General features: G+C 53.3%; 5 protein-coding genes across 5 annotated transcripts; 3 read left to right on the plus strand and 2 right to left on the minus strand.

The window, feature by feature from the left end:
• Positions 1–386: 386 nt before the first annotated feature.
• J7T54_008246 (uncharacterized protein) lies at positions 387–1,432 on the plus strand (the record flags this gene model as incomplete). The annotated part of the gene is made up of 2 exons (XM_051508471.1): positions 387–759; positions 810–1,432. 2 exons carry the CDS (start codon positions 387–389, stop codon positions 1,430–1,432), a joined length of 996 nt encoding a protein of 331 aa, XP_051360484.1.
• Positions 1,433–2,152: 720 nt separating this feature from the next.
• J7T54_008247 (uncharacterized protein) lies at positions 2,153–3,139 on the plus strand (the record flags this gene model as incomplete). The annotated part of the gene is made up of 1 exon (XM_051508472.1): positions 2,153–3,139. One exon carries the CDS (start codon positions 2,153–2,155, stop codon positions 3,137–3,139), a length of 987 nt encoding a protein of 328 aa, XP_051360485.1.
• Positions 3,140–3,237: 98 nt separating this feature from the next.
• On the minus strand, positions 3,238–4,902 carry J7T54_008248 (uncharacterized protein; the record flags this gene model as incomplete). Its single annotated transcript, XM_051508473.1, has 2 exons — positions 3,238–3,704; positions 3,759–4,902. 2 exons carry the CDS (start codon positions 4,900–4,902, stop codon positions 3,238–3,240), a joined length of 1,611 nt encoding a protein of 536 aa, XP_051360486.1.
• A 3,339-nt stretch (positions 4,903–8,241) lies between these two features.
• Positions 8,242–9,703, minus strand: J7T54_008249 (uncharacterized protein; the record flags this gene model as incomplete). Its single annotated transcript, XM_051508474.1, has 3 exons — positions 8,242–9,126; positions 9,177–9,389; positions 9,440–9,703. The coding sequence occupies 3 exons, from the start codon at positions 9,701–9,703 to the stop codon at positions 8,242–8,244; spliced, it is 1,362 nt and encodes a 453-aa protein (XP_051360487.1).
• Positions 9,704–10,829: 1,126 nt separating this feature from the next.
• J7T54_008250 (uncharacterized protein) lies at positions 10,830–11,879 on the plus strand (the record flags this gene model as incomplete). The annotated part of the gene is made up of 3 exons (XM_051508477.1): positions 10,830–11,102; positions 11,168–11,433; positions 11,492–11,879. 3 exons carry the CDS (start codon positions 10,830–10,832, stop codon positions 11,877–11,879), a joined length of 927 nt encoding a protein of 308 aa, XP_051360488.1.
• Positions 11,880–12,276: the final 397 nt, after the last annotated feature.

Raw genomic sequence — 12,276 nt, forward strand, 5'->3', positions numbered from 1 at the left:
GCTGCCAATGTTCACGAAATTTTAGGTCAGGGTAGCGCTATCGATAAGACGACAGGTACGTGGGGCCACTTGTGCCGTGCAACTCACAGAGTACGGAGTACCACAACTGAACAAATGACCGCGATTGCAATCGGTGTTAAGGAAGATGACAAACTACAGGACATAAGAATATATTTGAATGCCGCATGCTATCATCCGTCTTCTATCCATGTGGGCAACCCATCTCCCGAAGTACCGAGTTGTGCGTGTTTCTGCGACAGAGCACGCTAGTCCATGTTAGGTTCTAGATTTTGGCGGTCACTGCAGGCAGAAATAGATCATCTCAAGATCCCGTCATAGCTACCCCTTGATATCACCAACATCCTCATCCGTCAAGTTACATTACGATGGGGTGGCTTACCTCGCTCCAAGCCTTTGGTCGTGATGAGAGGGTCATTCTCGTCACGATCGGGATGGCTGCTGCCTGCGTGGTGTCCTCCATGTTCTCGGCATTGGTCATTATGCGCGACGACACGGCGCTTCCTCCAGTCCAGCCCAAGTCGCGATACATCACGCAAGACACCGAAGACTCGCTCGAGATCGATACCCTAGAGAAGCTCCTAAGTCACCCAAACTATTCTATAGGCGATATTGCAACCAAAATCCTGTGCGACCGCGCCGTCAACAACCCTGATGTTATCAACACACTGCTCTTCGGCATCACCCAACCTGATTACGATGAACGTTTGCGATCCTTGCGCGCGCTTGCCCTGTTGACTGGTTTGCCTGCCCCATTCACGTTGAAACATCTCCAGAAGCTAACATTGCAGGCTACGATGGACTGCCGACTCTGCATCGACCCGCAACATATTTCGCATTGGTTAAATCGCTGCAGCACTGTCTGAACGACGTCGAACCTCCGAAACTTGACGATTCCCGCTGGGACGAATACTTGCTGCGCGACATAGCTGAGAGGTTTTGCCTCATGCTGATCCTGGAGTTGGTCAACGACAATGGGGCTGGCACACTGATCAAGGCCAAGTTTGTCGAAAAATGGCTATCGAAGCAGGACTGGGGCGAGAGCCCTAGCGAGCGACGACAGAACTTTGCCGCCTACATGGACTTCAAAAGCAATAGGATTGTCACAATCGTCGGTCACATTCAGCGCTCGAAGAAAGGGCTGAAAGCTCTCGAAAAGGCAGGCCTCATCGAAGAGGTCGCGGCGAAGCGGCAGATCCAGGAGCTTCCCGATGCTGTGATGGAGACTCTGCCTATTATTGATCTCCGCGAGTCCATTGAGCCCCCAGACCCGCAAGTTCCTCGGCCCATGGAGCAGTCTATAGAGGAGCAAAGGATTCGTCGTCAACACCGCGAAGCCATGGTCATCAACGACGGTTCCAGACCACTGGGGCGGGGCGACATATTCGAGCGAGACCATGCAACTCCAGACTAGTAATTCCGCTGCTGTCTTTCTCATCGAACGATTCCATGATTACGATATATATGGTGCAAGTTGCCTTCAGACAACGCCCGGACGCAACGACACGGCCACTATATGACTGCTCCTTGCCGCACGCACGCGCGCGCGTTGCTCTTCGAGGGCAGATCGCGAGCATGGTGTAGTGGAGATCATACCAGATCTATCCTCTGGATCCGGTATAGGGCAAGCATCGCGCAAGGCAAGCAAAAGGTGTGTCAAGTGCCGGGCCCGAGAAACTAGAAGCGAAACTTGTTGAAGCTGAGCATTGCTGACTAGAGGTTCTGCGATTCGCGTTGAGTTGGGGTGACTAGTTACCGTGACTATCTGGCTACCGGATGCATTAGCATCGGGACGTCATGACGCCTCCATCCTATTACCAACCCTACAAATCAAGTCTCACATCGTTGTATCAAATGATAGGACCCTAGTTTTTCATATCAATGTATATCAACGTATATTTCAAAGTGACTGGCAATGCTACACAGATTGGTTCAATGATAGTGTCGAGCGCCTTAATGACCGTCAGGTGTGGAGCAGCAGGCTCAAACTAAATATCAGTGATCGGACCATCCATGGCGACGCCATCTTTCACACGTGCATTCACGTTACTCTATCGCGCACGAAAAAGTCGAGCACCACTGTCAAGCTAATCTCACTCAAATCTGCGTAAGCTTCATTCGCACACTTTGCATCATGAGCGCAAGCTACGGTAACGGCGCAAATGCGCCTGAAGAAGAAGAGGATGACGACTACATGAACATGACCTTTGACGATCCAACACCCAAGCAAGAGACCTCTCTCCAGCGCACGCAACGTCTCAAGGCCGAATCGCGCGCGCGGGGTGTCATCAAATCCAAGGCTGAACGCGCTGAGGAGGAGGCGGCTGCGCGGGAAAAGGCCCTGTCGACGTCACTGCTGGAAGACCCCAAGGCCAAGAAGAGCAAAGGTCTCGCGATGATGGCCAAGATGGGCTTTGCAGGGGGTGGTCTGGGGCGGAAAGGCGAGGATGGCACTACGATAGGCAGAGCCGAGCCTATCAAGGTGGACGTCAAGGAGGACCGGGGCGGCATTGGTATGGACAATGAGAGGAAGAGGAAGCTGCAAGAGGCTGTGGCAGAGCGGGATATCAAGACTGTCAAGATGGATCCGGATGAGTATCGAGACCGAGTCCGGAAAGAAAGGGAAGACGCAAGGCTGGAGAAGCAGCTGCACGCAGCGCAGCGCATGACAGAGCTTTTGGACGAGGAGAAGAGCGCAGCGCCAAACGACGAGGACGACACAAAACCAAAAGTCACGCCCATGTCGGCGCGACCACTCAAGTCAATCTCAGTGTTGTATCGTGGTCTCACGCGCCATCGCTTGGAGCAGGAGCGGGATCGTCGGATGCGCCATGATCTGGAGCTGTCGCTGTCACGACTACCCACGTACGAAGACGAGGATGAAGATGAGGACGACAAAAAGGCTCTAGGAAAGAAACAAACGACATATACGGAGATTGAAGACCTTGATGAAGAGGATACCGAACTGGAAGACTTCAATTCTCTAGACGTCGGTGAGCGCCTGCGTCAGCTGCTCGAGTACCTGCGCTCCCAGCATCTCTACTGCTTCTGGTGCAAGACTGCCTACCCGGACTCTGAGATGGACGGCTGTCCAGGACTGACAGAGGAGGACCACGACTGATCGACGCGACAACAAGATTCCAACTAGCCAAGTACTGCCCATGCTAGCAATCTCTGCACCCGCATGAAACTCCAACCCATCGCAGATGTTCAGCAATATCAAGCGATCATGACCCGAGCCTTACAGACAACCATGACTTGTGCAAAGTCTTCCTCCAGACCATCCGCACCGCCGCACTTTACCAAGTACGGACTTTGGACAAACCACAGACCGCGCTCCTCTGGTGGCCTGAACAGCAAAGTGGATATAGTTTCCATCGTGTTCTGGTCCGCGTCCTGGCGCTGCTTGCGAGGTTGAAAACGATCAGAGCAGACACAGAAGATGGCTCGCGATTTCCGCAAAACAGTCCATAGCTCCATCGTCAAGCGAGTCATGTCGAGCATGCCTTTGCGTAGGCCTTGTACATGGTCGGGCTCGCAGAATATCGAGAGGTCACTCGCCAAGCCGTCTGCAAATTCTGTGATGGCTTCGGGCGACGGCGGGCACAGGCGATCCATCTCGTGCGCTAGCCATGACTTCATTTTGCTGTATTGCTTGCGGTTTGAAGCATTTTCGAACGCCTCCACTTGATTCTTGTCAGCTCAGATCCATGTCGACATGATGGGGGTCAGAGAAGTACTGGAAAGAGAATGATTGAAGGAAGCATAGTGCTGGGCCATTCTGTCGCACCAAATCTCCTGTTCGGGGCCGAAGATTCCTTGCGCAAGACGGTCCCAAACGAAGCGCCGAATCATCCCGCGTTTCTTGGTGATCTTCTTGCTTTCCAAGGAGCAATAGTGGGTGATATGAGCCATGGCTTCTGCATGGACAGTGTGCGCCGCGAGTGTCTCCTGAAAGCCCAGATCATCGCGCATCCAGGCGGTCACGTCATGAATACCAGACGCGAGCCTTGCCCATCGGCCCATAATCCAGTCGTCGGTGACCTTCTCATACTGCTGGGCGTCATCCTGAACTTGCTGCCGCAAATCGCTGTACTCATCAAAAAGCTTGTCCTTTGACTCGGCGATGTTTCGATTTTGCTCGGTTGCCTGAGATACTTTCTCTTCCAATCTCTTTACCTTCTCTTCCAATTTGTTTATCTTCTCATCTTTTTCTCCTGTCTCCCTGCGAAGCGTCGTCTGTGCAGATATAAGATCTAAGAGACATGCTGAGAGCTGATCATCCCATGAGGGTGATTGGGGCGGTGACGATACGGCTGGTGCTATTGTCGCCGAGTGGTCGCTCAATGATACGCTTGAGCGACGCCTCTTGCTAGGACTAGGGATCGTTTCCAAGCTCTCGGGTGAACGTCGTTTCTTGAATGGGCTGCGCAGCGTGATCCTGGCCCGCCTGGCGGGCGCATCAGATTCAGACCCAGTTGAGCTCTCGATACACTCGCGGGTAAGAGGCTTTGATGGTCGACGCTTCGTCACAGTCGCCTTTCGCTGAGTTGCTTGCTTTGCATTTTCCCTCTTCTGCTTGGGACAATAATCGGCCTTCGCAGACCTCGTGTTGTCGTCCGATTCCGTGTCAATGTCGGAAGATTCAGTTCCTCGAAACTCTTCATCAGGATGGCCACCCATCGTGAACAGATTTGGGTCCGCATTATATTGGCTGAGGGGCTCGGGATCCGAGAGCTCGGAGCTCATTGACTCGGATTGCGCGTACTGCTGGGGCGAGGGAGCCGCGCTTTCGGGGATATATGTCACGTTCTCGACGATTGCCAAACCTGCTTGCTTTTCTTCTTCTTCTTCTGCTTTCGCCGATACAGAGGCCGTGGACATCTTGAGGGATAGGGTGGCGCGCGTTGATTCTTCTCGATGGCACCGGTGGATAGTCTGTGGGTATATGTATGTAAAGTGAAAAAGAAAAGGTCGCCCAAAGAGCAGTGAGAAGGCGTGTTGGATTCAGACGAAGGTCGCGGGTAGTGCGTGGAAACAAGAAGGGATGGCTTCCACTCAATGCGATGTCACTTTCACGACAGCCCTCATCAGCTGAAGTAAGTGGGTGGGCTGAAAATTTCAGGCTGCTGCAGACCTCTCACTACGGTGAGTCCTTATATGCCTTGCTGGCACCGAGGAGTTTGCTTTCTTTGTCTGGGGACTTTCTTTGTTGATAGCTAATAAGAGTCGCACAAACAACGTTCTTGTGAAGGGCACCGCACCCTCGCGAGGACTGCACATCTTAGCTATACCTTATGTAGGGGTGAATTCTTCTACTTATTAATGAAACCTCCTTGAGAGAGTATCTCGCCTCCTCATTCTAGTGATGCCTGGAGTATGTGGTCCGGCGGCAGTCGTTCTATATGTTGTTCTCATGCCGTTCACTTATTGCTTAGTATCCGCGAAATTAACAGACCGCCGAAATGGCCCGGGGCTGTCAAGAGATGGTCGGTCAGAAAGTTCAGCACAGCAATTGCTTATAAGTTCAATTGCGTGTTGACTCGAAAGAAAATAGCTTCCTTGTCGGCAATCGAGGTTAGCTCGTAATCCAAAAGCGACGAGTATAAGGCTGCAACACTCTTGCAATTGCGCCGGAAAACAAGTGTTAAGAAATTAATTAGGATCTTTAAAGAAAACAATCCTTCTACGTGAGGTAAAAAGACACTCACTCTAATGGAGAAAGATGCAAAAAAAGATAGCAATTCTACGTTTCGATCGTAGGACTGAATTGTTAGTTGATGATTCGAACTGAGAGGCACTTGGTGTGCTTACCCTCCGGGTTATGAGCCCGGCTGGGATGAATTAGCGTAAGTTGACGAAATTAGATTGGATAATCACATACCGCGCTTCCACTGCGCCAAATTGCTTTTGACTCGTTGAAGACATATCTGATATTTGAGATATATATTGTATTGCGCTCGGCGTTACGTGCCATTTGACGTCTGACCGCGCCGCAGAAGATCCAGTCCTGCGGCGCTACATCTACCACTTTTCTGCACAGTGACGAAAGTGTATAATACAACGGAGTTTCAAATCTGCGCCTTCCACCCATTGCCTGTGAGTAGTCTCGCAAAGGAGCTAGGTACGGGTTCGTGCTACGCAACCGACGAGGCACCTTGCTCCTCGCTGGACGCCGTCAGAGTCGCGACAGTGTGAGTCGCAAGTGTGAGTCGTAAGTAGAAGTCGCAAGTATGTTCAAAAGCTTGTGCTGGACCAGGCCATTGACTTATTAAGATGGTCGCTGATGCCATACGGCTCAGGGCACCCGGGGTTTCGACAGAAACGACACAGAATATCTCTATACTCGTTTTTACGAGGTCTCGTATTACCGCAGCTCGCGGCTTATCAAGGGAAGTTCCTCCTCGATCCCAGTCCCTGTCATAGTATCCGGATTAACTCTAAAGCCATTTCGATCGCCAGTCCAGTCAGTATAGACAACTCCAACTAACTCCCCCGACTTTGTACCGCTGATCATCCTCCACAGATCGACCAAGCGCTTTTCCTTGAGTTTCGGAGAGCTGTCGTAGTGAGTCGCAGCAGTTGCGATTGCGCCCAGGCCGAAAACTCCATATCTAATGCCATTTGCGAAGACGGGATAATCAGACATGGATTCGGGGAACTCCCGCGGAACCACGCAGATAAGCCTGCCAGCGATATTCGGATACTTTGCCTTAGGTATGCTATGATTTCTGGGTGCGTCGTCAAGCCGTTTATTCCAATAGACAAGATCTTAACTCGAGTGCCAGGTCAACGGTTCGCGGCCTCTAGTAACCGCAAAATCTCTTGCAAATAAGCTTCTTTGCTGCTCAAGTCCACACAGCTTGATGTTTTGACTCTTGGATGAACAATCGTCAGGGCTGGGTCGTCTAGAGACAGCCGGATCCAGGCATTGGTGGCCGCTTTCCCTCGCTGTAGCATTCCCTCGCGACCATAAGTCGGACTCACTCCTGACGAACGCACAACGGAAATCACCATTCGATTCCATTGAGGCGGAATTTCGACGGGGTTACATTGGAAAATCTTTCCGTATAATATACACCATTTCAAACCGACTTTATTTGGCATCGTTCGATCGTTCGTGGGCTTTTTCGACGTCTTCAGATGCGCCCAGCCGGCCTTCCAGTGTCCATTGGGCGTCCATACTTCGGGATGTAACTTATTCATCGCTTTGGTAGATAGCTGTTTCCAGAGATTCATAAGAACGTCGTCCGTGGGCAGGCCAGTGGTAGGTAGTTCGGGCGTTCGAGGATTCAACTCGACGACAACTAAACGCTGCGTTCCACCGAGGTTCGGACTGCCGTACTGGTTCAATGCTGTTTCGACAGTTCTCATGGGAATTCTCGTCTCACTCCCTTTCTACTATCGACGGGTTCATATATTCACGAGCCTTTTGTCCTTCATCGGTGTCGTGGGTTTCGAATAACGTTCGTTTCCTCGGTATAACTAGAGACATTATCGAACGGGTTACGTTCAGTTTCGAGTATTCGGTTGAATTCGAAATTACTCGACTGTGACTGAACTTGAAACCGCAGCTGCTGGCGGTCCGAAATTGGTATGCTTGTGAGATCAATCGATAGATTCAGGGTGTCCTTGTCAAACAAGCTTTCCACGGAAGACAATTCCACGAGTTGTCGCAGAAGCTCAGGCAGTGATAGTTTCGCCATGTCAATCGTACATTCGCAAATGGTGTGCGATTGTAAGGACAGCTGACAGTCAGAGCACAACGATTCAACAGCTTGACGGCAAGAAAAGAAAGATTGCGGTTCCGCCACTAACAAAGCAGCGGAATCGTTGTCTTCTTAATTTTGCCATCATTCAGGGTGGTGCGTGCCTGGCCTGGAGGGAGGAAAGAACGGCCTCCATATCGGTGGAAGGTACGCCTGATGCAGAGGCGCTTCCATGCAGCCACCAGACATTCGCAAAACAACGATCCTCTGGACGTTCGCTACCTAAGACCGAGCCCCAAAGACAAAGATATGCACCGAAAATTTATATCCTTGGCACCTCATACCTCATCTGCCCTCGTCTGCCCTGAGGGTGTTGCAGGCGCCGGGGGAAGCTTCCGAAGCCGCCATCCTCCGCCCCAACCAACCCATCGAGTTTCTCTGGGACCGCGCGCGAGCGCAAAGAAGATCGCAAGGCAGGTAAATCCGACTGCAGACACGTCAGCACTCTCGTTCATCAGCACTGGATCATTGGTACCTTACTGCTGCAGCCGCCGCTGTACCGCCAGCCCCCCGCAGCGTAGAGGCGATTGCCGACGGCTGTGCCCGTCAGCTGGCCCGCAAACGCGCACGCCATGTAGGCCGTGTTGACGCGGTTCCTAGCCTTGGGGTTGATGGAGAAGATGGACGAGCGATTGGCGACTTGGGCGATCTGGACCCCGACGTCGATGCCGATGGCCTGCAGGATGGGCCCTGCGACGGTAAAGGTGCCGGTGAAGGTGCCAAAAATGATGCCGCCCAGCATGACCATCTGGCCCAAGAGGATGGAGAACAGCGGGACGAAGCGATCAATGATGCGGCCGTACAGGGGGACAGACACCAATGCGACAATGTTGAGCAGCGAGAACAGGCCCACCACGAGAGACGGGTACTCGTACGGTGGCGAGACGAGCAGGAAGGTGACCGTCGTCCAGAACGAGGTGAAGCAGCTGCTCATGGTGAAGGCCATGGCGCACGCCTGGATGAGCACGGGTTCCGTGAACATCATCTTGGGGATCGACCACAGTGCCCTGAGGTAGTGGAGGGTGTCTGGGTTGGTGGCAGGGTAGTCTGGCATGAAGAGGTAGAGCATCAGGCCGAGCACGTACTGCGCTCCGCAGGCGAGCCAGTAAATGTTCCTCCATGCTGTGTAGTTGGCCACGACGCCGGAGAGCAGCCGGGCGACCAGCATGCCCAGGAGCAGCCCGGACGTGACGATGGACAGGTTGGCGCCTTTTCGTTCAGGAGGCGCAAAGTCACCAACAAGAGGAATCATGAGCTGAGGGGTCACTGTCGTCGCACCGCAGATGAAGGAGATGATACGGAAGGTTGTGAAGGATGTGGTAACGCATAGGGAAATCCACTGGGGTTCGGTCAGCATCACGTTCCTGATGCTGCGTTGGGAGATAGTACCAATGTGGCTGTCAGCAGGACGAGGGCAAGGATGAAGGCCCGTCGCTCGACCATGTCACCGAGGGGCAGAATGAAGATCAAGCCAGCAGCGTACCCAGCCTGAAGCAGAGTAGGCACTTGAGAGGACTGCTCATAGGTGACGTCAAATGTGACGGCGATTTTGTCCAGGATTGGCTGGTTGTAGTACAAGTTCGCAACGGTAAAGGTGGCAGACTGCGTCTGTGTAAGCCCGTTGCTTGTCTCAGGGGTAAAGGGGCATTCACCAATGCGTACAAGACACACAGGCCGGTGGTGAAGGCGGGCGGTGAGATCTTGTTCCATCGGCAGTCGGGCGGCGTCAAGAGTCGACGCCATATCGTGTCGTACCTGCCAAGGCCATTGTCGGTAGGAATCTCCTCTTGCATCTGAATGCGGTCGCCGGACAGTGGCTTCTTCTCGCTCGCGTCGCCAGGGCAGTCGACAGACGCGCCTGGCACGACGTCGCCCGCAGACGCCTCTCGGCTGGCTGCAGTATCGCGCTCACCCATGCCTCTGGCGCATGTCATGGGGTCCCAGGCGATGCTGGCGCGGATCCAAATTGACAGACATGGCGGGAGCCAGCGGAGTGTTGATGTCGACGAGTAGCGAGATCGGTGATGGATGACCCCGGGATTTTGCTCGCGAGGCGGCGAGGCCCGCGCGCGAGTGCCTGCGCGGGTTCCGTCTTAGGGTCCGATTGGATAGTCGGACAATTCGTTGATTCCAGTCATTGCCATTGGCTGGGATTTTGTCCGGAATTAACCAGTACCTACTATGTATTCGGCAGTCGGTGATACCTACATGTGCCTCGGGCTTGTTCATAATAATTAGAGAACAACAGTCCAGCACTGACTCGACGACCTCGCGAATCATAGGTCATTTTCACGTTTGGTCGGTACCAGGTGTTCCTCGGTCTCTTATGATGAGAATCACAGCTTTCAGAGCACGAGGTCTTGTTGGTTCTGTTATGTTAGTGGTTGTGTTGGCAAACTAAGATTAACTAATGTCCCTAACCACAGCACAGACGAAGCGGATTAAGCCCCCTGGTACCAAATTAGTGTTTAGAAAGAATCGTTTAACAAAAGCCGTCCACACTGACTCAATTTCTCAGTTTTCGAGTCTTATCTCAAGCGTGATCTGCGAACATCGTCCTTTGTGCGACGATGTATAGGGTAGGAGGCGTTACGAAAGAGCGGTCATGAATTTCATCGAAACACCAAATCTCCGATAATTGCGTTGTCTAGATCTTGGCATTTAGGCTGGCCCGCGAGCGTTGCCCGCGAGCAAATGGCGCTAAACTGCTTCTGAATCCAATGACCATCAGCCGCCTGGCGCTGCGTCTTGGCAAGCGACATCCTTGTCTGCCTGGGCGTAGGGCGGCGCAGCTGTGACAGGAGCTGAAAAATCACAGTCACCTAGCACTTTTGCGGCTGACCAGCGATCATGCGTGTGTCTTTGGAGATCTGCAACTGATTCTGCCTTGCGGCTCCTCACGGTCTTTACAGTCTTGTCTCTCCTTTTCCAAAGTGTCGATCCTGCGCTGGCTCTTCAAGCCAACAACTCTTGCGCGTCGAGCATTGCCCTGATACCATCGCGCACCGCGTTTTCCTTGGTGCCCCCTTTTGCTCGTTCACGATGGATCCGACACAGCAGCCTCAACAGGCGCAGTTCTCGCAGTATCAGCAGCAGCAGCAACAGTACCAACACCAACCAGCCACGAACGCCGTCAAACCACCGCCGCCCCATGTCTCGCCCCGGAACATGTGGCTCTCCAAGGTCATCTTCCGCATACTGTCCGCCATCTTCTCGATTGTCATCATCGGCCTCTCAGCCTACGTTGGCACCAAGTGGTCTGACGGCTATGGTGGTTACTACGGCGGAAGCCCACTTGTCATCATGCTGCCCCCAGTACGTTCTGCGTTGCCTGTCGAGTCCGGTCGAGCTACCTAGGTGCTAACTGCGTGGAACATCAGGCTTGTGTTGGCCTCATCTGGGATTTGGGTGAGATGGTCGCTGTCCTCGTGCGCGGTGGCCACCGTGGTACGCACCCCGGCGCTGTTGTCGCCCTGGACCTGGTCCTCTGGCTCGGGTTCATCGTGGCCGTCGTCTTCTACGCGCTGTACTACATGGGCGACATCTACTACTACGGCAGCTACTGGTACGAGTACGAGTCCCTCAGCGAGATTGGCGAAACCATCATCATGAGCCGTGTCATCCTCGCCCTGGGCAGCATCGAAGTGTGAGTGACTTTATTGGTGGATAGAACCATGCGCGCAGCGACTGACATTAGCATCCAGTGCCATCCACCTCCTCCTCTTCATCTTTGGCTGCTACGAGACCAGCATCCGCAACCGCAGGACGCCGCCTGTCGTGTACATCCCAGGTCCCATGGGCTACGGTATGCCACCGACGAGCCAGCAACCTCAGCACTTCAGCCAGTACGGCGCCCACGCACCGGGGCAGCCCATCATGCTGCCTGTCGGCCAAGCGCCTCCCGCTGGCTACGTGGCATACTCATACGCACCTCAGGATGGCCGTGCCAGCAAGCAGTACGACGCGTCGACTGTCTCTCCTCTACCGCAGGAGCCCTCGCCGATTCACACGACCTCCACGCCGGCACATGGCGGCTGGAGGGACTCGTACCAACCGGCCCAGACGTCAGGTCAGCCCAACGTCAGCGCATAATCACTCGAAGATCGGTTCGCCGTAGACTTACAATAAAATCGCCACGTATTTGCTAGCTTCTCTATGATATCGTGTTTCAAAGAGTGCTGAGAGTGAGGAAGAAAGCAGGCGTGTGTGTGTGTGTGTGTGTTTGCCCTTCCTGCTCTGCTTGGACACAAGGGGGATGTAATACTCAGTCACCGAATCTCACGTTGGCCTCGCGGAATAGAATTCATCTGTTCTCGTCATGCTTCATCTCTCACTTTGGCCTTTGATGAACGAACAATGGTCACCTTGCATAGCTTCGCGCCTCATGACTCTTCTTCTCACCTTGTCTTGTCCTCCTCGCCTCTCTCTTCTCCTCGCCTCTCTCTTCTCCTCGCCTCTCTCTTCTCCTCGCCTCTCTCTTCTCCTCGCC

The sequence above is a fragment of the Emericellopsis cladophorae genome (genome assembly GCF_022114955.1).
Source record: "Emericellopsis cladophorae strain MUM 19.33 chromosome Unknown NODE_44_length_188334_cov_123_963608, whole genome shotgun sequence".
Taxonomy (NCBI): domain Eukaryota; kingdom Fungi; phylum Ascomycota; class Sordariomycetes; order Hypocreales; family Bionectriaceae; genus Emericellopsis; species Emericellopsis cladophorae.